A 26,927-nucleotide genomic window follows, 5' to 3' on the forward strand; every position below is an offset into this window, starting at 1 on the left:
AGATTATTTAAAAAAACAACTTGATTGTGTGGAATGCCACGCACCTTACAGAGATAATAAAGCTGCCAATCAAGTCCATTTTCAAATTAGGAAATTTTCATTCTTTTTTTACAGCCCCCTAAGTGAATATTAAAACTGATTATTAACCTCGGAGTGTAGCGGCGGCCCCTAAGCCTGCAAGCTCTAAAAGGGAGGTTTCATAACTGTAGGTAGCCTGGGCTTCATTCCCCATTTGGACTGGGATCTCTGTGCTTGTTTAAAGGGACAGTGCTCACCCTTTGAATAAAGAAAACTGAAAAACCTGGATGGGTCCCTTGTATAGAAAGGCTCAAAGCTCCAGATCTTGACATTGCAACTTGGGAGGCCAAACCAAACTGCCTGTAATGACCCTGCCTCGGTATTACACAGCAGTTTTTCCATCAATAAACTGCAGGTAAGACTGCCCCCTGATGTCCAATCTGTGAATCTCACCAAATCGTTACACTGCCTGGCACGGAAGTTTTGTCCAAGTAAAAATGTGTAATTGTCATACTCAGGTTTCTGTGCATAGATTCTCAGTATATGTTATTATTCTCAGTTTATGTTATTACTTCCCTTGCTAAATGTAAAACCATGTCATTTACCTTGCCTTTTTATTTATTTTTTGTCCTACTGAGAAACAATCAAATGTGACACCGCTATTTGACTTTGCTGGCATTTTTTATTTCATTTATAAAAAGGATCTTTCTCAGAGAAATTAAGTCACACCACCCTGACAGGTTACTCCTTTTGCAGATCTTTACTCTGCTGTCAAAGTGGATTTATTGATGCTTCCTGGATTTGTCTCCCCAAGCTTGCAAACTGGAAATGAACAACTCTGGAAGCCAATAAGCTAATTCTTGACTTAAATGCTTTATTTTGGGATAAATGCAAAGATACAAAGGGAATTTCTTAGGAGGGTGTAGTCACTGATTCTGATTCCAAAGCAAAAGTATATTTTAGCATGTGCTTAACTTGAAGTATATGCTTGAATTTACCTTTGCTGATCTCTTTGGGACCACACACAGGCCTGAAGGTAAGGACTTGGGTACTTTACCATATCGATGCCAGGCTGCTTTGCAGGAATGACAGTCCAGACAATATTTAAACAGAGAATATCACTGAGTTTCAAAGCATCTAGGATAGACGTTATTTTACCAGCACATGTACCTCATGACTATAGCTCCCTCTGGAATCTAGCTATGGCACCTGGATCAACTTACGATTCGCATGGAAGCTATCTACACATCTTTTCAAAGTAAATAATCTGCTTGGGCTGGATAATGGAGGTTAGGAGGATGACAAATTGGGTTAACAAAATGTCAGCAAGAGCCCAGTTTTAAGTCTGGAATGAGTCACAAGTGAAACAAGTTTAGTGGCCAAGGTTCACCCTTGATCTTGAATTGGTATTTGTCTACATCACTGAATAACCACAACTGACCCAGTATAATTCAGCATAATTGACAATCCAGCGTCGGCAACATGGTTGGGGTGGAGCAGGGGTAAAGATGTTACTGCCTCTTTGGTTAAAGTCATGCCATAGTTAATGAGAAGCACTGAAGAAACAGTAGCCACAGCGATGTCATTAGCCTTCCCGGGTCTCTGGGCTGAAAAGAAGCACTTCCAGCACACCGAATGTTTTGTGCTGCTACTGCAGCTGGCACCATGCCTCTTTCCTACTCCCCTGACTGGAACAAATATTTCAATGGCTCGTCCATTAAGCTGGTCTGGATGGGGAATGTATGGAGTGTGCTCCTTAGGATGAACAAGAGTATTGGTGATGTTTTAGGAGTCTGAAGGCTGGAAGGGAAAGATACACAGTCAATCAGTATCGAGGTACACCAGTGAAGACATATGGTGACGTGGGGAGGTGTACTGCAGGTGGATTAGTAAACAGCGTATGAGAGTTCTGAACATAATGGTTGGGGATTTTGTTGTTTTGTTTGGATTTTGTTTTCATAAACAACTATTCACTGCTAGCAAAGTTTACGATGATTGGAACCATACTGGCAATGACAGAGAATTAAGATGTAATGGACATATAATTTTGGGTTTGTGAGATAGTAAGTGTATGGTAATGCCAGCACAGTAAATATCTCTGTTATTAACACATTCTAAAATTAGATCAAGCAAAAACAGCATTCACAAATACTGAGGCAATTCCTGGCAGAGAAGAGAGATTACTGAAAAGGTTTGAGTAAGTGCTATGGATGGGTGATTGCCAGGCTGGAAAGCAAACTTCCAAAAGCATGAAGACTTTGTCCCACAAGCTGCCTTGCATTCCTTGATTAGGATCAGCTTCAAGAAAAGCCTTTCCGTGGGTACTGGCAGAGCCAGACGTGAAAAGAACAAGCTCTACCTAGTGCCAAATCTTTCAGCCCTGCAAGTCTGTACTCCAAAAACTCAGAGCATGGAACTACACAAATGGTAAAGCAGCTGAAAGTCTGATAGACAACAATTCAAATACGTTAGACTAACCAACTGAAAAAATAACCTTGTAGCTGCTTATTGAGCAAGACTAGTTTTGATCCAAATATTCCTCAACATGGAAGAAGCGAATAACTAGATGACACAGAGTTTGCTTCTGTGTTTTTCTCCACTCCTATAAATAGAGATGGAAAAATCTGAAATAGAAATCCGAGTTTTTCTCTATTATTAGAAAAGGGGAGAGGGAAGAATATCGAAAGCACTCCTTCATTAGAAAAAAGCAGTTCCAAAACCTGGGATCTTGCCTCCCACTCTGAGCTTTCCTGGCTCAAGCTGTGTGTTGCCGAATTCCACTCTAACTCCTGACTCTCCAAGCTGCATCTGAGGAGTCCCCTCCAGGTGTCAGCCTTGCACTTCGCATGAGGTTTTCTTCCCTCAGCCACATCTGGCATGAATGTGCTGGGTTCAGTGGAGGTTCTAGGCAAGAGACCATCAGGGATCTTAAAATATTAAATGCATTCCCTAATCTCATTTCAGGAAAAATGCTGAAATATCACAGTCCCACCAGGCCTCACTCAAAATTGTAAAACCAATGCCATTGTGTAAGGGAAGGGATCTAAACAGGCCCATTAGCTTTCTACAGTATCAGCCAAGAGAACTGTGAACATCTGCCAGCCCAGAAACAGTTCAGGAGCCAGGACTTTCACTTAAGTTTTCTTTTTTTAGGCTGTAATTGCTATGGCTGTCCTTTCTTTGGCCTTAATTCCTAACTACTTCCAACAATACTAAAAGCTTTTGCTCTCCTCTGCACTTTTGTGCATAAATCAGAACTACACTGAGATTTTCTCGATTGGATCTCATCATTGGTAGAGCTACTGGAAGCTAAGAACAAAGGCAAGCACATGCAGGCCCACCACATCATCTAACCCTGCTCTGATTTTAGGGTTAAGATTGTTGGCAGTGCTGCTGTTTTGGTTTAGAACTAGATCTGTGGGAAAGACAGCAAATAAAGACAAATGGGCATTGTCAGACACACTTGTAGCTATAGGATTGGACAGACAGCCTGGATGTCAGAAATAAAATTCCCCTTAGGATGCTGCTCTAGTTTATGATATTGCTCAGAATTGCTACACATCTTTAGGCAGGTCCAATTTGGGATATATTCCTAAAACTACATGCATGAGCAATAATGCATGAAATTGTAACAACAGTGAAATCCTTTTACAGAGTGGGAAGGGGAGTTGTGTCAAGACCGAGATAATGTGGTATGGGTGGGTGGACTTTGCAAAAATGCAATCTATAGTTCAGACTTAACTGCCTTCCCTTTTCAGGAGTAGGAATTAAGGGTTGCAGTAGAATCTGTGGGCCTAGTAGGTTTTAAGACAACATCCACATGTGAGAAACCAGGCTGAGTTCAGGTGTTTAATTCTTGCAGTGTAGGCCACTGAAGAGCCATCGGTTAGTGTCATGGTTTAACCCCAGCCAGCAGCAAAGTGTCACACAGCTGCCTGCTCTGTCCCCCAACCCAGAGGAATGGGGAGGAGAATCAGATAAAACTTGGGGGTTGAGATAAGAATGATTTAATAATTGAAATAAAATAAATAAAATTTAAAAATAATATTAATAATGAGAATTGTAATGAAAAGGAGAGGGGTAGAGGAACAAAATCCAAAAGGAAAAAAACCACAAAACCAAGTGATGCACAATACACTTGCTCACCACCTGCTGAGCAATGCCCAGCAGGTCCCTGAGCAGCAATCCCCGGCCCTGGCCAACCCCCACCCAGTTTGTATACTCAGCCCGACGTTCTGTGATATAGCACATCCCTTTGGCTAGCTCAGGTCAGCTGTCCTGGCAGTGTCCCCTCCCAATTTCTTGTGCCTCTCCAGCCTTCTTGCTGGCAGAGCCTAAGAAACTGAGGAGTCCTTGACTTAGTATAAACATTACTTAGCAACAACTAAAAACATCAGTGTTATCAACATTATTCTCATACTAAATCCAAACCACAGCACTGTACCAGCTACTGAGAAGAAAATTAACTCTATCCCAGCTGAAACCAGGACAGGTAGCAGCAATTTTCAGTAAATACTGAGCTGGGAAGGCTTCAGATATAGGCTATTGATGGGTCCGAAGGTCTGTATCCCATTAACTGTCATAAGACAACTGTCAAACATAATGAATACAGTTTTCCACAAGGTCTTTCAAAAAGTCTGAGTGTTTCAAATTTTTATAGCTGTTAGGCAAAAGCCTGTAATGAAAACACAATTCTGGGTGTCAGATGTCACCAGTTTTTCACTATGCACTTTCAGAATGACCTTGGCAAACCTGGCTTACCCCAATACCTCAGTTTTCCAAATGGCTGCCTACAACATTAACTGGCCAGAGTTGAATTAATTGCATTATAAATGTAAGGACACTAAAAAGACATGAAAAAATTCAGAAAGAGAAAGATAGAAGTCTATCACCTTTGGCAGTTTCAACTGCACAAAAAGTCCATTTGGTCACATCTGGTTGATCAGTAGCTCTCACCACTCTCATCGAAAGTGACTTTCTGTTCTATGAGCATTAGTTCTCCCCTTCCTGTGGCTGTCAACAATTTCTCATGTAAAGGTCTTGCTCCTCTTTCAGAATTACCTGTATTAAGGCAAATTATGTGTTCTCTTCCTTTCCTTGTTGAAAGTCATTTACATGAAGAATCACAGAACTGAGATTATAGATACTGGGGGAGGGAATGCAGAAATATAGTTAAGACTGAAAATTTGGGTGGGCCTCAATTTATGGTGGACAGCCAAAGAACAAATGTCTGATGTCATAGTAAATCATTTATATTGCAAATGATTTAAAATAATGAAAACCCATATGCATTAAATTTTGCCCTGTACATCCATTTGACATATTTTAAGTAGACAAAAGATAGATTTTACATAAATCTTCACTAAATGTACTTCGAAAAAATATCACCAGGCAGTAAAACCTAACCATTTTAAAAACAGTCTTTGCCTTATACTTGAGCTCCTGCTTCAGCATGCATCATTCAAAAACAGCAAAAAAACTACCACAGGCTGTCTGCCCACTCCTTGAAAGAAGGGTAGGGGGGGTGGGGGACTAAGGGGACAACAACCAAAATAAAGAAGGAAAAACAAGACAAACCAGCTTTTGAACAGAATCTGCCTAAGTTGTCTTTTACACTATTCCAGGTCTTACAGTAATAGTAGCTACATTTCACCCAAGCCACCTGCGGCTTTGCCTTTGAAGGAAGCTACTTCCAACCTCCCATATAAATACCAATGTTTGTATTGAATATTTAGAATCTGTCACACACCAACAACTTGTGATTTTATAGACTTGAAGCTGGCTGTGTAGCACAGTTTCCAGCCTGTGGATTTTATCCTTTGGTATATGGTAGGTAATCTGTGCTGACAAGTTCATGCTCTTTTATGCTGAAGTTACTATGCAATCTATCAAAAAACCCACTCTGAATCCCAGCTCCAGTACGCTGTGAGAGGCAACAAATTCCTTTGGAAGATACCTGGCACATCTTCACCAGGAACTCAGCTCTGGGAACTGACTAGATACCTCTGAGAATCACATGCAGAAATTCTTCCCAGGCTCTGCTGTGGATGGTCTAGAAAGACAAGGAAGGTGACTTGCAGATGGTTTGCTGAGACTCTGCCAAACAAAACAGAATGAAGTTAATTTTACATGCTCTGTGTACAAGATGCAAACATTTGACAGTTCCCACAGGTACCAATCAAACAAGAGGGTGGAGATACCAGATACTATACATTGTTGTGCTTTGAACCCTGGGTCACAGCTCCAAAACAAAGGTAGCAGTCAGCATCTGATTGCCAGCAGTAGCTATGGGGCTTGCAGGGGCCTTTTGTCACCATTGTTGGGTTTCCAATTATTACATAACACTTTCAGTTCCTAACAGCTCCCACCGGGGCCATGGGGCTGGGTTTGTTGAGCAGCCACACCTGGATGGCTGACACCAGCTGTTTTGAAGACCTGCAATCTAATCAGCCTCACTCTCAGATTAGTTGATTGCCTGTTCTGATTGTTTCTTGTCCCGTTAACAGTCAACATCTGTCTGGTAGTAAAACAAGAAGCAATAACAACTCTTTGTAATGTGTCAGTTAGGGAAATATGGCCAAAGTTGGTTTTTTTCTTCAAAATTGCTACTAGGGCTGAAAGGACCCAGGCTGATGGATGCCGAGTCCTTCTGGGTCTTTACAAGAGTCAAGCATGTAAAAGATCTGACTTTGGTTGTGTTTTGCTGAGAGATTAAAAAGCACATCACCTGTTCTAATCAGTTTTGGAAGAGTTAAGTAAATAAGTACATGAACCAAAATGAATGTGGAAACTGTCCCTTTAAGAAACAGGACTAAACCATCTCAGGTGGATTAAGAATTAAGTAATTGAAATCATGGGTCTATAGGATCATCAGAAAATTATCTGAAAAATTTCAGGGACTATAATGAAGTCTTAGATGCTGTTTCAACTAAGGGGATTAGGAGGAGTATTACTATGAGAACTGTAGACTAAATGATCTTTCAGGTACTTTACCTGAGTAGAAACTGCTTATTTTGTTTAAGGGAAGCTTTTCTCTAGAAGCTTTTTCTAGACTGACAGGTATTAGTAAATTTTTATGTTGGTAAGTTGCTTGTTTTATGGACAGCTCTATTTATGGTAAGTATTTCTGGGGAGGGAAAGAAGTAATTATTGCAAATATCCCCGTGGTTGTGGTGAAAGCTCCTTCAAAGAAAACAAAAAGGGGGGGGTGGGGGGAAGTAAGTATTGTAGAACGCTATTTTTATTGTGTGTGAATGGATTTTCAATTGTAGCTAGGAAAAAACAAATATTACCGATCTTGTTCCTTCAAGAGAATAGTGCTTCTTTTTCTATAATATAGCATCTGTTTAATTAAAGGCTTAAATCTCTTTAAATTACAAAGAGAAATAAATAAACCAACAGGTGTTCTCTTCCTTCAGGCAACTGCATTCAGGGTGGGCTTTATTTGATGCATATGGTAGACAAGATTGTGCTTAGGTATAAAGAGCAGAGAAAGGCTGATTGAATGGATGCCGGCTACTTAATGGCATGGTCCTAGCAATACAGTAATAACATGGGGAATTTGGGCGTTTTTTTCCCCTTTTCTAAGTGTGTTTAGAATGAGAACCAACCAGAGAATCTGATGTTTGTATTTGCTCAGACTACTGCAGAGAACACTTGTTTCATGTCCAGAGAGGGGAAACTGTGTTCATCCTCCTTACTCAAAATAAAGCAGGAGAAACTTGATGTTGAAAAAAGGACTTCCACTAAGGGTGAGAGGTAGGATTTATTAACTATTGGCAAAATCAGGCCAGATTCTGACTACGCTGACATGCCATCATTCATTAAATCCTCTTGCTTCTTACTGCTCTATGATTAGATATAGGCCCAAGCACTCCATATTTTTCAGTACCCACAGTTGTGTGATGTTTGGTTGGGGTTTTTTTATCATGAGGTTATATTTAGATGCCCATTGATGTTGTTTTTCATCCCAAATGCTTTTGGGAGGGTGAACAGCTGATCGTTATGATGAGTTTGCCTGTACCCGTGAGCACACTTAACCTAGAGCAGCAAATAGTTATTATATTGCATTTTGTTTTGTGCCTGTAGGCACGCTTAAGTCAATATACATGATGGCTAGTACCACAGTATTGCATTTGTCTACACCCATGGGCACTCAGACTTGCTAGTGTGAGGGAACTAGTGAATTAACTAGCTGTATCCCCACTGGTGTAGTTACTTCAAGAGCAATACTACTGTTAATTGCTTACCTTAAATCTAATCATAATGCAAAATAACAGAAGTGCTGCAAAGATCCCAGTTCTTACAGAAAATGGTTAGTAACATTTGTTTCATTCTAAGCGTGTTTGTTGACAAAACTGAGGAACAAGCTCTTGAGGCAGAAGTCTGTTGTGAATAATTGCCCTTCTTTCCCTGGCTGTTTTACAGCCAGCAAGCTGCATCGAGCTTGTTGCTCTCTCTGAGCTTTTACCTGCATGAAATCTAGTTCAGGGTTGCTGCTTACTTTGCTCATTAGTGAAATTACCACCAGATGCTTTGTTAGATAGAGGTCATTCTGGCTGAATGCCATGACAACCTCTTCAAATAGCATGATTGCTAAACTATAGCTTTGACTTGAAATGGTGCAGTAGGTAATGTTTACATGCTACAATTACCACTCAGTCCTCACAGCATGTTCAAACGATGATGAGTACCTCAGCGCTGACTTGGCAACAACAGAACTGGATTTGGGATGTATATTGTGGATGACTAGAAAACGTAGGAATGTCAGGAGAACGCCTACACGGCTTATCTCGTTAGCCTGTGTCTAGTCAGGTCCTCTCAGAACTCTGTTGAAAAATGGTAATTAAATGATAAGGCTGAGCCTAAAGTTACATGGGTATAGATGGGCTAGGTTTCAGTGGTGCTGGGAGCCAGTTTTTGCAACTGCAGAAATCTTAAGGAGAAGTCTTAAATACTTGGCAGAAGACATTAATGTAAAGGACTGGATTAGCCTTTCCTAGCCAGAGTCCTCTTTCCTTACTAAAAGACTTATTTTTACTTCTTTTTAGGAGACCTGTGCAAGGAGGGCCAAGCTAGGTGTGCACTGAGAACATGGCCCGCATGTGGCCTGGATGTGTGTCACAAAGGAACAGATGAGAAGGAGAGGGAAGAAAGTAGTAGAATAATTTTCCTTAGTGTGGTAGGTACAGTCTATTGGTTAAGTGACAGAGCTGAGCTGGTTAGAGAAAGCTCTGCAGTGCACTTACCACCTCTGTGGTGGTGGCTGGCAGGACTTTACAGCTCTGCTAATGGCAACCCTGTGTGGCTGCCTGTTCATATGTATCTTGCAATGAAAGCTGAGATGTCTCTGGTGTGACTTGCAACTAATGTGACTGTGACTGATGAACCAGATAAGCTTATTATTAAAGTGTCAGAATAAAATAACTTGCAGATGTGGAATGGCAATTATCTGGATACAAAATGATTGCTTAAAACTGTAGAACAGTTACTCATTTATAGCTTTATAGTATTACCACTGTGAAGTAAAAAACCCAAACACTCCAGATTTGGGTTTGTTAGTTTGGTTTCTTCGGGTTTTTTTTTTTTGTTTTGTTTTGGTTTTTTTTTTTTTTTTTATCTAGAGGGTTATACTACTGAAAGCAGATGATTAACCTTACAAAAGGAACCAGACCAGGAGGAAAATACCATTTTCTTGCCACTGTTTTTGTCCTCTGTGTGGTTTTTTTGCACACAAACTTTGGTAAGCTACATGAGCAGAGAAGACTTGGCACAGTAGCCTAACTAGCAGTCCCTCCTGTGATTGCAGCTTAGGGAAAACATATGTAGATGGGCTCTTCTGCACATTTATCTCTCTTCCCCTCCACACCCCCACACCCCCCCACCCCCCCCCACCCAAAAAAAAAAATCAGGAAACTGGCAGCAAGAAAATGAGTGTTCCTTAGCCATAATGGCTTTGGATTTCAGAAGTTTATCATACTCTATAATGAGATATAACCATTAAATCCTTCCATTAAGTAAGGGGAGATTGGGTCTAGAGAGGATTAAACCATGGTATAGCAAACACTTACTAGGTATTAAAGGGCTGGGCTAGAACTACTAGCTTTTTTTAACTTCTAGCGATCCTACAAGATGGTTTTATAGAAGGTCAGAGAGCAGGGCAGTGAAGGGGGTGGGTGGGGGACCCCACCCCAAACATCTGGAAGGCTTAATGAAAACATCAGTTCTGAGTGATGAACCAGGTGGGGGGGTGTCAGACACTAAATATGACATACAGAACAGAGCTGCCATGAAACTGTCAGCATTAGCCTGGTTCATCTAGTTCTTCCCAGGATGCCTGGGGAATGCCGGCAGGAGATCTACAGGTGGAGGCATGCGAGATCAACCTTTCCTACCAAGCACTGAAAGATGCTATTCAAGCGGTAACATGCCCCAGCCGGCATTGCACGTTCATGGCTTCAGCATAGGAGGCAAACCCTCCTGCCAAGCATTACAGACAACCCGCAACGAGGGCGCTTCCAGGCTGATGCTCAGGTACTTCGACGGCCTCTACTCGGCATCTGTTACCGTCACCTTCTGAGAAAAAGGCACCTTAGACGTGTGTGCGGTGCCTCCTGCCTGACCGAGAGCTCTCCTACGCCTGCGGCCGCTCACCACAGGCTTCTCCTTAGAGACCACTCACCTTCCCCGAACAAACTGCTTCATGGGGTCGGGCTTGTCAGAAAGGGCGGGGGCTGGTTTTAAACTTAAGCTGGGGGGGTTCTGGTTACAAATTAAGTGCGCCCGTACTTGTCTTTCTGCTAGCGGAGGTGGGAGGGTCGCCGCGCCCTGATGACCCTTTCCCCGTGGCGGGCGGTCCCTGTTGCCCGCAGGCCTGCGCCGGAGGGGCTGCTCCGCGCGGCGGGGCCGGGGTCGCGACGGCCTTCGCAGGGCGCCCCGCGACACCCCTGCGGCGTTTACCTCGGGCGGCGGCCGCAGCCAGGCCAGCGGCTCCTCACGCCGCCAGGCTGGCGCTGCCGGGACCCGCCTCGGCCCGGGCCGCTGGGGCGGCTCTGCCAGCATCGCCGCCGTTCACCGGGAACGGCCGGCCGGCGGGGCGGCGCTACCGGGTTCTCGGCCCGGGTGCGGCCGGGCCCTCCCGTCCCCGCCCGTGGAGGAGGCGATCCCACCGCCCCTTCCCGGCAGCTCCCGCGGTCGCGGCGCGCTGTGCGCAGGCGTGCCTGGGCCGCACCACCGGCCGCGCCGCTGGGGGGGGAGTGGACCCGGAGCCGCCCCTCCGTCTGCCGCCGCCGCCCCGGGAGCACAGCCTGCGGCCTCGACCAGCCGCGGGCGCCGCGGCGCTGGAGCGCGGCTGGGGCCCGCGGCGCTGCCGGCGGCCGAGCGCGCTCCGCTGCAAGCCCTCCCCGCCGCCGGGAATGGTTCGCCCCGCAGCCCGGGCCGGCCTCTGAGGGGGGCCGCGGACGCCATTTTGTGCGGTGCTAGCGGAGGGCGGCGGGCCGGGGCGCGGCGGCGCTGAGGGGCTCCCGGAGACGCCGCTCCCTTCCCTGGCCGGTGAGCGGAGCGCGGCGGACGCGCGTGGGGCCCGCTCGGGCTGGGTTCGCCGGCGGGTGCTGGGGGGCCGCGCCCGGAGGTCGTTGGCAGGGGTGGGCCCTGGCAGGCGGCTGCCCCCGGCCCGTCACCCGCCCCGAGCCCGCTGCGCAGGCGGCGGCACGGGCAGTGCCGCCGTGCACGCGTCCTGGCTCGCAGGCCCTGGGACAGCCGTGTGCCGCTGCGGCAGGGCCCGAGGCTTTAAGGCCGAGGACGGGCGCGTCCCGCGGGCCCCCGCTGCGAGATAAATACCGACAGGCGCGCACCCTAGGGCCGAAAGGACGAAAAGCAAATGGAGGGCAGCACGGCGGGTGCTTATGCCCGGCTTTCCCCCTCTCCTGTACTTTAGCAACTTCCAGCAAAGATGTCGGAGTATATCCGGGTGACGGAGGACGAGAACGATGAGCCCATCGAGATCCCCTCGGAGGACGACGGCACCGTGCTGCTGTCCACAGTGACCGCCCAGTTCCCCGGGGCGTGTGGGCTGCGCTACAGGAACCCTGTGTCGCAGTGCATGCGGGGGGTCCGGCTGGTGGAGGGCATTCTGCACGCGCCAGAAGCCGGATGGGGCAACCTCGTCTATGTTGTTAATTATCCCAAAGGTTTGTCTTCGTTCCTTCGGCTTTTTTTGTGCAAGCTTGCTTTTTCAGTCAGGAGGTCTGCGTGAGTCACTGCTAACTGAACATTCTCATTTACGGAAGATCAGCGATTTTATTCAGGTATCTGTCCTGCACAGTAGATTTGACCCCACTGAGTATTCAGGCGTGCAGTAAGATTTTTAACTCTCTATCCATACAAGCTCTGTAATGACAAAGTCTTGCGTTAGCCTTGGAGGGTTTACAGCCCTGTGTAGATCTTTGAAGACTGTGGAGTAATGGGATCTCTGTGTACTCACAGATGCTTCTCCTCAAGCCGTGGTTTGGTGTGAAGTACCACTGAAAAATTGCTCAGGAAAAGAGGAGCCTGACCGCCTGGTCCCCGCTCCCCCCTGCCCAGAAAAAGAGGGGATGGCAGTAAATTGCTAATGAAGTATTCTTGTTTAAAATTCCTGTCTTCTCCACATCCTTATAGGATTGTGAATTTACTGGGTAATACTTTAGTAGTAAACTAACACAGAACTAGCTCAGTCAAATTGCAGTTTGGAGGAGTGCTTAAGTGCAGACTGTTCTTTCTTCTCTGTATACTGTTAGGCAGTTGTGTATGTATTATCGTAATAAGCTCCCAGCAGCTGGCATTTGTCCTTTGTAGTTTGTACTTTTTCTCATCGTAGTCTATGGTTTTATAACATGCGGTTCATAATCGGTGGAAGCAATTCGCAGAGTTGAGGATGATGTCTAATGTACTGCTTTATATTCAGATAATAAGAGAAAAATGGATGAAACAGATGCATCATCAGCTGTGAAAGTGAAACGAGCAGTACAGAAGACTTCGGATTTAATAGTCTTGGGTCTTCCCTGGAAAACCACTGAACAAGACTTAAAGGAATATTTCAGTACGTTTGGAGAAGTTCTGATGGTGCAGGTAAAATCCTTTTGCAGCTCAAGGAGGGATGTGAGGTAGAAATCAAGTAGAAACAGCCTTATAAACTCAGAGAAGATCTGAATCTTTGTCTCTCTTCCTGGGTTGCATTTTGTTCCATGAGCTGTATTAGGTGCAGATGGTCAGGAGTGCTTGGGAGTGGCAGTTTATGCAGATCAGCTTAATGGGCACAGCCTTTTTAAGAGCTTTTTCATTTATATTAGTTATTAATTGTTGTAGCTGAGTATATGTATGTTCTCTGTGTGTGCGTGCTAAGGAATTAGAGGTTGCTGTGATGGGAGTGTTTACAAGACTGATAAACTCTCCAACAGAACTCTTTGATGGCAAAAGTCAGAAGACAAACCTGCCTCAGTTTTCTTCTGTCTTCACACATGAGGTTTTTGTCCTCCCAGAAGGGGGATCTCCCCTGGTCCTGATACACTATATCAGGTTATGCCTGGGCTCAAGGCAAGCTAGTAATTTTAATCTGTAGGTATCACAGGCCCCTGCTTTGTCTATACAATATTACAGTAATTTTTGTCAGAAAAGGTAGGCATATGTGGTGGGATAATAAAAACTTTTTTAAAAGTTTGTTGTTTGTTTTTTTTTATGTTGCATGTCTTAGGTTAAGAAGGATATTAAAACTGGCCACTCAAAAGGTTTTGGTTTTGTTCGATTTACGGATTATGAAACCCAGGTGAAAGTAATGTCTCAGCGGCACATGATAGATGGAAGATGGTGTGACTGTAAACTTCCCAATTCTAAGGTACTTTCATATTTATTGCTAGTTTTATTTTTACAAAATGCTTGAAGTGCGCTTCTTCAGCAGCTGTGTTAGGTGAGCAGATGAACAGATTAATAATCCTATCTTGGATGTGGCTTTTCAGTCTGCAAAATGGACAGGACAGGCTAGAGCAAGGACGGAGAACAGGCAGGTGGGTAAGCAGGAAGTAAGCAAGTTGTGTTGGGGAAATAACTCCTGGGGAGGGAGGGGAATTACGTGCTGATTGACATCTGAAAATTAACGTGTTTTAGGTTCCAGCAGTACCTGCTTAACTTGTCTGCTCTGTGACTAAATGGAGAATAAAGCAAATGGAATAACTAACCTAGAGAAGATCAGAATGAGTCTTTGTTTCCATTCAAAACTGAACCTGTAGCTTCTGGTTTTCCTGTGTGTATATATGCCATTATTACCAACACAAAAAGTCTCCTGGAGTGGCTTTGTCACTGTATCACTCGCATCTTCATTTTCTTGTGACTCTGCTCCACCTGTACCAAGGTGCAGGCATGTTCTCTGAACAGAACTTTCATTATTTTAAGTCTTTGATTTATAATGATAAAATCTCTTGGTCTTCAGTCCTCAGAACAAGCTAGATTAAAAGGGCCCTTTAACATAATGCAACTGGGTTCCCCAGGATAGTTGTGATTTATTTTTTTCTCCCCGCCCTGTTCAATTCTCTCCAGCAAAGTCCTGACGAACCTTTGCGCAGCAGAAAAGTGTTTGTTGGGCGCTGCACCGAGGACATGACGGCAGAGGAACTCCAACAGTTCTTTGCCCAGTACGGAGAAGTGTTAGATGTCTTCATTCCTAAACCCTTCCGAGCTTTTGCTTTTGTTACATTTGCAGATGATCAGGTACGTCTTCACATATTTTAACTTTGTATTTAGACAACCTACGTTTCAGTAGCTTGATAAAGCATTATTTCTGGAACTACGCATGGAATGCTTGTCCACTGTCTTGAGAATTCCAGTGGTATTAGCTTGATTTGGTCTGTTGGATTATCTAAGGTTACACTTTTCAGATGCTGTTGTAGAGATGGTTTTTATACTGCAGTTAGCGTAGTGAATGCAAAGATAAACCACTTCAAACAGGATTAAGTATATGCATATGCTTCCTTTGCAGGTTAACTATCTGCTCAGAATCATATGGGATTATTTTTTTGTCTTGTACTACAAACGTTTAAAACAAAGAAGTTTGACACACATTTAATCAATCCCTTATTTCTTATAGGTTGCCCAGTCTCTTTGTGGAGAGGACTTGATCATTAAAGGAATCAGCGTACATATATCCAATGCTGAACCTAAGCATAATAGCAATAGACAGTTAGAGAGAGGTGGAAGATTTGGTGGTAATCCGGGAGGCTTTGGGAATCAGGGGGGGTTTGGCAACAGCAGAGGAGGTGGGGGAGGACTGGGTAACAACCAGGGCAGTAACATGGGCGGAGGGATGAACTTCGGAGCCTTCAGCATCAACCCTGCCATGATGGCGGCAGCACAGGCAGCGCTGCAGAGCAGCTGGGGAATGATGGGCATGTTGGCTAGTCAGCAGAACCAGTCTGGGCCGTCGGGAAACAACCAGCCCCAAGGCAACATGCAGCGGGAGCAGAACCAGGGCTTTAGTTCAGGAAATAACTCGTACGGTGGCTCCAACTCGGGGGCAGCGATAGGCTGGGGTTCGGCCTCGAACACGGGCTCCAGCAGTGGGTTTAATGGAGGCTTTGGTTCAAGCATGGATTCCAAGTCGTCAGGCTGGGGAATGTAGACGCAGTGGGCTCTGATACTGACTCTATGGTGGGAAATCAAATTTTTCTAACTCATGGTAAGTATACTGTAAATTACATATATACTAAATTTTTCCAGATCAGTTTGTTCAGTGTGCAGTATATTCAGCAGTATTTTTGACATTTTTCTTTTTTAAAAAAAAAAAAGAAAAGAAAGGTAAAAGGAATTTTATAAGTTTTGTTACATATCTTGTTGGAATACTGAATGTTTGGAAGTGGACTGCTGTTTGCCCGATAGGTGAACTAACACTACAGTTGATAGGAAAGGTTTCTCCTGTAATACTTTATCCCTTACTTCCTGGCTACCTGAATTCTTTGCATGTTCAAAATGGAAACCATTGGTCAGAAACAGCATTCTCTCCCTCTTGTTTTTAATTTGATCCCACCATAAGACTCTCCAAGTACCCCAGTTGGAGAACACAGTGTCTTTTTTGTTTTGTGTTGTTTTTTTTTTAACACTGTCTCCCCTCCATACTAAAGTACGATATGAAGGCTTCATTTAATCTCTGCAGTTCATCTCATTTCAAATGTGTATGGAAGAAGCACTTCATTGAAAGCAGTGCTGTAAATATTCTGCCTTAGGAATACTTCTGTCTACATGCTTTCTCATCCAAGAATACTTCATCACACTGCACATGCTGCGTCTTAGACGGTGGGTGTTCCATTTTTATCCGCTACTCTTTATTTCATGGAGTCGTATCAACGCTATGAACGCAAGGCTGTGAGATGGAACCAGAAGGCTGTTTGAACTTTTGAAACCTTGTGTGGGATTGGTGGTGGTGCCGAGGCATGAGAGGGCTGGTATGTGCGAGATAAAGGAGAGAGCGCATGCAGAGACCTGGTGGTGCATTATGGGATTTTATTTTACTGGGCGAGATGTCTCTCAATCCTGTGGCTTTGGTGAGAGAGTGTGCGGAGAGCAATGATAGCAAATAAAGTACGAGTGTTTACTGCATTCAAAGGACATCCACATGTGGAAGACTTTAAGTGGGTTCTATACCTAGTTAATCAATTAGTTGAATGTGTTATGTGAAATGAATATTTGTATTTTTTTTCCCTTATGTCAACTGCTGTGAATGCTGTATGGTGTGTGGTTTTTTTTTTTTTTCTGTTAATGATCTGTAAGTGTGGTAATGTGAATTGAAGATGATGGGGTTCGTGAGGAGAACATTGAGCTTGTGGTGTGCTTTGCAGTAGCTCTTGCAGCAGAGATCACTAGCGAGCTCAGTGTGCCTCTTCAGGGTGGAAGCTCCACTGTCTGTAAGATATCCATAAGAATGCTGTTTGCTGCAGTTTCGTGTTTGGATGCTTTTTATAAGATTTGTCACTGTAGGAAATTCTTAAATAAAACTGATTTAAGTAATATGTGTCTTTGTTTTGCAGCCCTGAATGCAAAGAATTCATAGCAGTTAATTAATTTTACCCTTTTGAGATGAACTTCTGTAAAGCTTTTTTGCAGTAATGCAATTTGTTTCAGATAAGCATGCTCTAAAAGTTGGCAAGTCAAACGGAGCCACCGCTCATCATGTATCGGTACCTGACACCCAACTCTAAGCCACTGTATTTTTGCACTGTTCAGTGATACGTATATATCTAAAATCCAGTTCCCACACGGTTGGGTGCCCGCACCTAGAATGGTAAGCAGTTCCCTCCGGATTGCATCTGTACCAAGGAACGTTGCTTATTCTTTTAGGAGTTGGAGTTCCTCATCAGAAGTGGGTTGGGGGAGACAGACACTGACTGTCAAGATGTGTTTCTGTCCTACCCAGAGCATCGCCTCTGAGGCTGCAGGTTTTTAACTTGTTTCTTGACCAGTCCACTCACGGGCAGTAGCGTTCTGCAACACTCTGGGCCCAGAAGCAAGCTTTACTCGTGTTTAAAACTAGCCACAGGGGAGGCTTTCCAGCTGAACAAAGCATTAGTAAATGTACAGACTTTGACAGAAGTCTTAATCTGAAAAACTAAGTTTATTGCAGGTGCAGAAGTGTCAAGAGGCAGCTTGTTAGCAAAGGGCAGGATGTTTCAGCAGAAACCAGTGCGAGATTTCTGCTGGCAGTAAGAGCTTGAGGAACTGTTTAATCTACTTGTGCTAAAACCCTCTGAAGCTCAATCCAAATTTTTTAGATGCCATACTACTGTGGTATAGGTAGGGAAGTTCTGAATATGGATATTTAGACAGTTATTAACCTATGTAACTTTTAAAGTTGTATCTTCATTGCTGCATATTGTATTGAGGCTTGTGACTAGAAGACCATCTAAATAGTGGACAGAACTGCACTACTGTTGAGATTTTCCACTTGCAGTACTAAAAAAGCAGCTGGGTCTCAATGTACATCTTAAAGGGTTTAAGGAGGGGTTCTGAACACTCAGGCTGAAAAGTAATTCCCACACCTTTGTTCCTATCCCACTGCAAAAAGTTGCTTAGATTTTTTTATTATTACTATTTCTGCACCTAAGTCAGAATAATCTCCAAACTCTGTACCATCTGTGAATTTTGCATTTTAGCACTTGCACTATTACCAGCTACTTCTGCTGAGTAACACTTAAAAATGGTATTCTTGGACCTCCAAAGACTAACTGTGACCCCCCCTGCAAGGAACTTCATGGTAAGTTTTTGTAATTAGCATGGCTTTAATTTTGTTTAAATTGTCCAGGTATAGGTTTTAACCTAAAGGTTAACCTTAAGGCTGGTTGGCAGCACTGAGTGGTCTTTGCTAGTAATTTTGGCCTTCCTTCACCCTCAGACAGAATCGGTGAAAATTTTAGAATAATTCTCAAGTATTAGCAATATATTCTGCTTTGTGTACTCTAGTGTTTATAAGTGAGTAAATAAACTATTGAAAATGTGCTGAAGTGTTTGGAGTCTTGTTTTTTTGTTAAGACCCTTCAGTTATACTGTAGAAAGTGAAATACTCATGAAAGAATGTGAGATGCGAGGAAGTTTACGTAAGCCGTAAGGGGATACATGTCATAGTCAAAACAAGTTTTTATAACATGGTTTCTAATTTGTTTTGAGAATCTGTTGTCAGCTGACCATGTACTTAAAAATCTGACTGTGAAAGCTTATTCTTATATACTGTAAAACTGTGTTTAAAAAAAACTTTTTGCAGCTGACAGCAGGAATTTCACGGCAAGGGCTGTACAGCTGCCCCTGCGCTGTGTGCAGCAGGCAGCTGCAGGGAGGTAGGTGGGAGTGTACAGCACCTCGCACCAGTGCCCCCAGTACAGCTGGTGCTGTGGGGGTTCATCAGCGAGTGTACGCGAGGGCACAGTGTGAGGTACCTGGATGCTCTGCACGCTTTTGCTGGTTGTGTGTTCATCCAGAAGCTGTGGGTCTTGCAAGAATCCACGTAGCTCTACTTAAAAGAAAACAATATACTTTATTAATGCAATTTTGTAAATCTAAAGGTCTTTTAACAGCTGCTGGGACAGTTCTTCCCACCCCAACACAACTACCCCCTCACTTGCTTTCGCTGGAAATCTCTCTTCTTTCCCTGCTAAACAAATAGCTGTGATGTTGGTACTAAGTCTTACCAACGCAGTGTCATTGTCTAAGTTGACAAGATCATTTTTGTAACCTTCATGAATAAAATTTTTTTCTGCCTGGGCTGCTTCATAGCTAAATGAGCATTTATTCAAAATCTCTAATTTAATCCTCGAAGCTGAGGGGTTTCTTTGATCAACTACACCATGAGCAGCTGTTAGAACCCGGGTTTCACATGAAAGTGAACCACCTCCTACGAGCTCTGTAATTAACGTTACTTGCCAGGAAATTCTCCAGGCCTGGCTCGCCTTCCTCCATATATGTGCTCCACAGTTCCGCTTCGTCGCCTTCCACAAACTGCAAAACAAGGCAGCAATAACTGTTAAACATTTTAAGATTTGGACACTGGATTATTATGCTTGTATGGATTAAATTAATTATTCTAAATGTAATTCCTAGATAATTTTGGAGTGGCAAAATCACTTGCAAATGAGTATTTGATTTAGAGTACAATTTTCATTAGTACTACGTACATCCTTTGGAAAAGTTCTGTAATCAAGAAAGACAGTTTTGCTTTGGAATTCGGGCATGGAGAAGTAAGTGTATTTGTTCTGAATGTAGATTAAGGTAACTGGAATATATGGATATTCTAATCTAGAAAATAAGAGGAACAATTATGTTTTTACAGTGCAAGATGTTTCTCCCAAAACTCAGCCTTGGATCTTGAGTAATTTTGCAGCATGACTAATTAAGCAGTCCAAGCATTAAAAATAAAAAAAAAATTTAAAAAATGCTCAAACCAGTACTCTGCAATAAGGGTGTTCAGTGGCTTTCTCCCCTCACAAATACTTCCTGTGAGAAACAATGCCAAGCAATTTAAAAGCAGCAATGATTTAGTTATTTATGAGACTGTGTTCTCCAAGAGAGAGCTGGAGTAAACAGAAGGTTCAGCTTTTTACTCTTCAAGGGGAACTGAACCAAGTTTCTGGCGTTCATCTGCAACAGGGAGCCTTGGGCAAGACTGAGGCCATCTTAACAGCTCAGGGAGCGCCAGTGACACTGTATGGTTATGGTTACCGGAACCTTTTCGGTGGTGTTGGTGTTCTTCCCTGTTAAACAGCAGGTGCCGCACTTGCCATTTTGAAAATCAGAGTAACATAAAGGTGGTAATCTGATTTTTTAAATGAACATCCTACAGTGAAGTGGTTCTCCCTCATCAGCTTAAAGGTACTAAAAGAAAATCTGAAAGCAGCAGCTGTGATAGCATGGTGCATTACGTGAACAGTGGAATAGTGCAGCTGAGCAGCTCTGTTCAGAGCCTGCAGCTGTGGCTTGCAGCAGGCTGGTATTTAGGCAGAAGCGTCACAGAATGGAGCCTTGTTCCCTTCAGTGCAGGACACATGCCGGAGTTCTAACTCGGGTGCACGTTAAGCACGTTACTTCAAAGCAAGCGGTGTCCTTCAGTGCTGCACTACGTACAGTCTGCCTCACTCACTCCTAACAAAGCGTGACCACAGACCAACAACTGCCAGCACCAGCTGTGAGCTTGCTCATGATTTTGCAGTAACCGCTAATTCCAGCTGTTTGTACGTCCATGCATTACCTGGTTCACAGATGGGAAAGGGTCATTTCTCCTTTGGAGCTTTTCCAGTACCCGTCATATCCATCCACTGCATATATATTTACCTGCATCTCACAGCAACCACAAAAATAAGAAAATAAGTGAACAGGGCATCATTTAAAGCAACACACAAGTGACAGCCTACAGGTGCTGTTAGACATCATATTTTAGGTCTCCTTTGCGTTTACTGCAGGCTTGTGGGAAGGTGACTCTGCATCACTTGCCCCATTCTGGCTCTTCACAGGATCTACTGCTACTACAGGAATGTGTTAAGCTCCCAACCATTACTGCGCGAAAGCTGGGGTACCCTTCTGTGTGCTTACCTGCACAGCAAATGCTGCTTCCCCGAGTTAACAGCCTGGTGGTGTGCTTCCAGAGGTCCTGCTGCCCTTCACGGGCATGGCTGTGTAAGGCAGGGGTATTCACTCTGCGTGCCATCAGAATGCAGAACCACCAATTCTAACTTTAATAATTCTAATTCTAGACTACTAACAGACTAATTATGGATAAATTGTACCGGTACTTTAAGAGGACAGGTACTACATTTTTCTCCTACAATAACGTTAAGCAAATCTGCTGGGAGATTGTACACCACTTCTAAGGATGCTACCACTTTTTAAAAAAACTTTTTTCTTTTAAAATAACAACCATTTTTTATAGATTTTTAAATAATGGCAGAAATTGAAGCAACTTCCAACTTACAAATACAAAATGCACTTTGACAAGAAATGGAATAGTTACCAAACAGAAGAAAATGTTTCCCATACTGCAACTTTTATCATTGTCTTTATAAAACCAATGTTTTAAATAAAAAGATTTACACAGACATTTTAAAATTTGCAAATCTAAATACTGACTTTTACTGATGCACTTTGCCATTGGTTTGTTCCAAGAAGCATCCTTCTGGCATTCCGCTACCAAAGACTTTACAACATTTTAATTCTGCAAGACACATGAACAGGAACAAAAGGTCAAATTAATTCCACATCAAACAGGTTTAATTACAGAAAAATAACATGAGTTACATCTTTATTTGCTCATTCATAAGGGAAAAACAATAACCAGATTTTTATTTGCTTAAAGTGTACTGCTTTTCTGCACTACATTCAGAGTGTGTAAAAAAACCTCTTACGCCATCATCATATCTATCTAAAATTGGGTGCTAATAAAGGCCATGGTGGGTGGCTGTGAACGTGAGGGAGAGTTCCACAATCTGGAGGCTAATTTGTATGTGTTGTGTAGCAGTTCCAGCACTTACACCCGCCTTGTCACCAGCGATGATGGCGCACAGTGCTGGGCAGTGCATTCCAGGACCACCACAGATCGCAGCCTTTCTCTCTCCGTACACAGCCAGCCTTCCTGCTACTGGCACTGAACACCGACCCGCACACCAGCTCAGTTATTCTGGGTTTCACACAAACAGCAAACATGTGCAGCTCTCCGGTCAGCCTATAAAATAACCGCTGAGGTGAGCCTGTGCCTTCCTAACCCTGATTTTAAAATTTTATTGTAAGCATACACAGACAAGAGTATCTTCTGAAACTGCCTGCTGGGAAGCAGGATGTCACTAAGAAAAAGTGTGAAATGCGGCATTCAGCAGGAATGACCAAGTATTTCAGTTTTAACTTCCCTGTAGAGATGTAGCAACAAATGAAAGAACATTAAAAATTCTTGCTACAACGATCTTGTGAAATCTTTCATAAAATAATTCCTTTCTTCCAACATAATTACAAGCAAATCTTAAGCAGCAGTGTTCAAAGAGCATCAGTATGGCCATACATGCACGCAGGCTTACACAGAAATGTAATTCTTTGGGGAGGACATCAGAGAAAGGACAACTGCTAACAAATTCAGTGTACTGAATACAATCAGCCACCGTCCGCGAGCAACAGAAATTGTTGACGAGAAAAGGCACCTACATGCTTAATCCCTGAGAAATGAAGTCCAACAGGGCTAGGCTGACAGCGCCCTGGCTCGCCCGCGTCAAGGAGCCTCTATCCAATGTCACAGGAGCCGCACAGCGGTGCCCCAGAGCGTACCACGCTTGCACTGGTGCGCGGCAACCATCGGGTGGTGCTTCAGGACTGGGACATGGCAAACCTGCAGCGGATCGGGGAACGGCACATTCCCCTTAGGAGCTAATTGTTACTTACTGCTAAAGGCTCTTAGGGAAAAGCTGCCCTTCCTCTGCCCTTTCCCTACACTGTTTCACTCACATGGACACAGATCTACAATTACTGGGAACAAAAGAAAAAACTGGCCAAGGTAAGCTGTCACATCGAAGGTGTGCAGCTGCTTGTGCACAGCCAGGCTACACTGACAAGACAACCCAGCGTGTCTGTTGCCCAAACACACATCTCATAACTCTTGACAAGTTGGGAAAATTGTTCCCTAAAACAAGATCATATGCCTGGACGTGGGCTGAACTGTAAGATCAGCTGGAATTCTGGAGCTCTCTAAAACGTTACTTCAGAAGTAAGCTAACTAGTAGCTACACTGTTTAACAGGTATGCTACTGAAAACCAAGCATGAAACCACTGTTCCAAAGCGCTGCTATCTGGTTGCTATTCAGGCCTGTCAGCATGAAGTTCTGCGAACAGTCGGGACCTGGGAACTGAACCACCACCTCCTACCCACCTGGTGCCATATACTTCATCTTCCACCCCAGTGTGTGCTCCTGAGTACCCGTTATGAAAGCAGGACCCACAACACCAGCCTGTGTCTCAGTTTTTGCAGGCAGTCTTTCCACAGAATGGGCCAAATTGCTTTTTGGGTGTTCTAACCTGAAAAAAAATGAGAAGGCAGGCAGTCTGTCTTTACTGCTTCCCCCATGAGGTTTATGGAAGAACAAACTGATTTTAATACAATGGCTCCCTGAATTTCAATGATCCTTTTTTACAACGTTTAAAAACAGAGGCAGGTGGTTAGAGTGATGGTTCATCACTCCAGTAACTCACAGTGGACCTTCTCTCCAAGCATCCTAAGTGCTACGGAATTCCTGGGAAGCAATCACTGGGTCCATTTTATAGATAAGTAAACTGAAAGCAAAAGATTTAACTGACTCCCCTGGCATCACTGACCTATGATAAGGGCAGAGGTTGTGATGAAATCTATGAAGTCATTACACATGTGTGTGCTCGGCTTTGTTTTTGGTGAACTTCCCAAACGAGGAAGGTGTTGGAAGAAAGAAAAAAAAAGCAAAACTGAAGGGACAAGAAGAAGAAATAAAGGAGGAAAGATATAGGGAGACAAACCTGTAAATTAACATGGTAAAATACAGGCTGAGGAAGATGCAGTAAAAGAACAGGGCCTGTCTCACAAAAGCTGTGATAAAATGCAATAAACCTCATCTCTACCTTAAGGCGAGGACATCACAGGGGCACAACACTCCTGGCTGCGTGTCCACATTAAAGGTCTCCATGAATTCCAGCATGACCAGGAAGCCATTCTCTACCCGGACAGGTGGAGGGGTGAAGCACTGGATAGTCAGCACTGGTGATTTCTTCAGTTCTTTCAGTAACAACCTGACTCAGACAGTGGGCTAGCAAAAAACACAGCCCAACAGAAAATGATGATCATAATTGTATGAACTCAGTTCAGCCATACTAGGTAAGCGTAGCAGATCTTTTTCTACACTAGTCTATCCCTTCGAGAAAGTTTCAGAGCCACAGTATCTACCCACCTATGCCATGAAGCTAGTCTCACACGTTTCACTAGGGGACATTTGTCACTGCTGAGAAAATTGCCCTCCTTCTCTCTGTGGCAGTGGGACCAGGGCACGATGTTACCCAGCCCTCCTGCCTCAGAAGTGGCGCAGGGAAGGACACTGGGAAACGCCACTTAAGATGGTCACAAGGCTGGAGGTCAGAAATAAGTGTGATAGCTGGAAGCTCATCAGAAACATTCTGAGGTGTTAAATTTGCAGCTTGTTTGCTGCACCAGAGTGCATAGTGGCAGGATAGCTATCAGCTCCTCAATTCCAGAAGCCTCTGAATGCAGCTTTCTTTTTAATGCCTCTGTTGCCAGACATTTAGAATGTAATTGTATTCTCTGAGCAAAACCAGCTGTGCCTCTTGCCGACACAATTGGAGCCACAAATGCTCCCTGCTGAAGAGAAGCAAGAAGGAACAGCCACAAGTGCCCCGAGGATCTCTGCTTGTTGACAGCATCTGATCACTGTGAAGTGGTGCTTTGATCAGCTGGGAACAAAGGCTTTATGATGTGCTGCAAAAGCTGTATGAGCAATCCTTTAATTGATGAGGAATGCTGGACTGGCTGATAACACCAGCATATTTTTGCACCACTGCGACACTGAATTAATTGTAAGAGGGAAATTGTTTGACTTTGAATTATATCCTCAAACACACCATGCTAACCTCCACCAACAAAAATGCCATCATCCAGTCATTAATTCCAGATTATCACCTAAAACAGACCACATAGTTTAAGATTGCCATTTTAATGGAATGAAAGTTGTGAATGAGAAAATGAACATTATTATCCCTTAACTAACCATGGATTTCATAAGCCAAGATTCTAGGCTCCTTTTACTTCAGAGAATGAAACTTGCTTCCACCTTACATCTATGCAACAACCCTGCTACAGGAAGTATTTGGATACAAGTGTTTACTTGGAAAGGAAAGCAGGAACTGGTAAAAGGATAATCTTTTTATTTCATGTTTGTGTGGCTCTTAGCACAACTGCAATACCACAACACAAGTAATGATGCACTTGGGTACCAAGTGTTTCTTTTAGCACAAGCTGTAATTTCAGAACAATCTTTCTCTGTCCGTCTCCCCAGAAAGTTATGAGCAGCTGCTTTTATTTGATGCAAACCTATCCATCACCCCAGTGACTGAGCATCTCTGTTTGTTCCACTCTGAATTCATTGTCCTAGGTTTTCAAACATAGCTGACAAATACACAGAGTAGAACAGTTATTCTGTTAAAACTGAGCACTCTTCTAATTTTTAAATGCTGTCTGGAATGCCCCTCTTGGTCCAAAGAAGCTGAGAAAGCTCGACTAATTCACCTGGAGGTTCTGTCTGCCTCTGAATCCAGCCTAACAGCACACCACTTTGCACCAACAGAAATCAGCTGAGCTACAACAGGAATTAGATCTTTTCCTTTCATGCTATAGTTGCAGAGGATGATCAGCAAGCATGTTTTTTCCTTAATTGTTATTACCTCATTCTTCCCAGCTAAGTGCATGTTTCTGTAATTCCACTGATTGTGCCTCAAACTACAGAAACATTTGATGGCTATGTAGGAATAAAATGTCTTCCAGCACGCTCTCCTGAGCTGCTGCAGGTGCTGCTTAAAATACTGCCAGTGACACAGAGTTCACTGCCTCTCCCCAGGCTTTAAGGTCCCACTATAATGCTTCCCTCCACCTGCTGCAAGCCAGGCTGGGAAACACCCCAAAACCTACTTCACAGGCAGCAATATACTGCTCACTGCTATATAAGTGAAAAAAAAAAAAAAATCTGCTTCTCTTAAAAACTGAAATTTCCTTACACTGCTAGTTATCTGTCCCAGCTCTACAGCCCCTACAGGAGTAGTCTGGAGGCAATTATAGGAAGAGAGGAATGAAAACATGAAATCCTTGGGTGTGAAAAAGACTCAGCAGGAAGTCTTACTAAGCATACAAGCCACAATATAATGAGTACTATCTTTACACCTCTAACTCCCTAATGAAATCATTAGGAAGTTAGAATCTCAAATCTTCTGCTAGCTCTGCATCAGAATCCTTTCGTATTACCTACAAAACCATTTTTCCCTGGGCTCAGCCCCTCCTTCAGGATATGACAAGTCTGCGCTTTCAGCCTGACAAGCTAAAATGTGCTCTCTGTCAAATTAGAAGCTTGGTTTTGTCTTAGATACTGAATGGAAGCCTTAACGCCCCTATCTGTAAATGGCGCTTAGGGACACGGTTTAGTGGTGGATTGGCAGTGTTAGGTTAACGGCTGGGCTCATGATCTTAAAGGTCTTTTCCAAACAAAATGGCTCTTTGACTCTATGGGATCTACTGTGTAAACAAGGGATACTCAGGTTGGTAAGGTTACATCCTCTCTTACAGGAGCCTCAGAGTTAGAAGACAGCAACACTTTGGCTTCTATTTACTGTAATGATCACATTAT

The 26,927-nt window shown here is 43.6% G+C and overlaps 2 protein-coding genes and 2 long non-coding RNA genes across 6 annotated transcripts; 1 reads left to right on the plus strand and 3 right to left on the minus strand.

Annotated features, from left to right (window-relative positions):
• Positions 1 to 875: 875 nt before the first annotated feature.
• On the minus strand, positions 876 to 11,953 carry LOC121085065. 3 transcript variants are annotated; one of them, XR_005826944.1, is made up of 3 exons: positions 11,871 to 11,953; positions 5,975 to 6,114; positions 876 to 1,818 (listed from the first exon to the last, which is right to left on the minus strand). It is a non-coding gene; the product is annotated as an uncharacterized LOC121085065 (long non-coding RNA). The 3 variants fall into 3 exon arrangements; XR_005826942.1 differs by lacking the exon at positions 11,871 to 11,953 and adding an exon at positions 10,978 to 11,182; XR_005826943.1 differs by lacking the exon at positions 11,871 to 11,953 and adding an exon at positions 10,807 to 10,964.
• Positions 11,331 to 17,046, plus strand: LOC121085061 (TAR DNA binding protein). Its single transcript, XM_040587267.1, has 6 exons — positions 11,331 to 11,568; positions 11,954 to 12,206; positions 12,962 to 13,125; positions 13,748 to 13,888; positions 14,587 to 14,757; positions 15,134 to 17,046. The coding sequence occupies exons 2-6, from the start codon at positions 11,969 to 11,971 to the stop codon at positions 15,662 to 15,664; spliced, it is 1,245 nt and encodes a 414-aa protein (XP_040443201.1). The 5' UTR covers positions 11,331 to 11,568; positions 11,954 to 11,968; the 3' UTR covers positions 15,665 to 17,046.
• Positions 17,047 to 19,295: 2,249 nt separating this feature from the next.
• On the minus strand, positions 19,296 to 21,445 carry LOC121085064. Its single transcript, XR_005826941.1, has 2 exons — positions 20,771 to 21,445; positions 19,296 to 19,524 (listed from the first exon to the last, which is right to left on the minus strand). It is a non-coding gene; the product is annotated as an uncharacterized LOC121085064 (long non-coding RNA).
• A 113-nt stretch (positions 21,446 to 21,558) lies between these two features.
• LOC121085063 (mannan-binding lectin serine protease 2-like) lies at positions 21,559 to 24,227 on the minus strand. The gene is made up of 3 exons (XM_040587278.1): positions 24,145 to 24,227; positions 23,426 to 23,571; positions 21,559 to 21,730 (listed from the first exon to the last, which is right to left on the minus strand). Exons 1-3 carry the CDS (start codon positions 24,219 to 24,221, stop codon positions 21,648 to 21,650), a joined length of 306 nt encoding a protein of 101 aa, XP_040443212.1. The 5' UTR covers positions 24,222 to 24,227; the 3' UTR covers positions 21,559 to 21,647.
• Between the last annotated feature and the right edge of the window lie 2,700 nt (positions 24,228 to 26,927).

This window comes from Falco naumanni, chromosome 3, assembly GCF_017639655.2.
Source record: "Falco naumanni isolate bFalNau1 chromosome 3, bFalNau1.pat, whole genome shotgun sequence".
Taxonomy (NCBI): Eukaryota; Metazoa; Chordata; class Aves; order Falconiformes; family Falconidae; genus Falco; species Falco naumanni.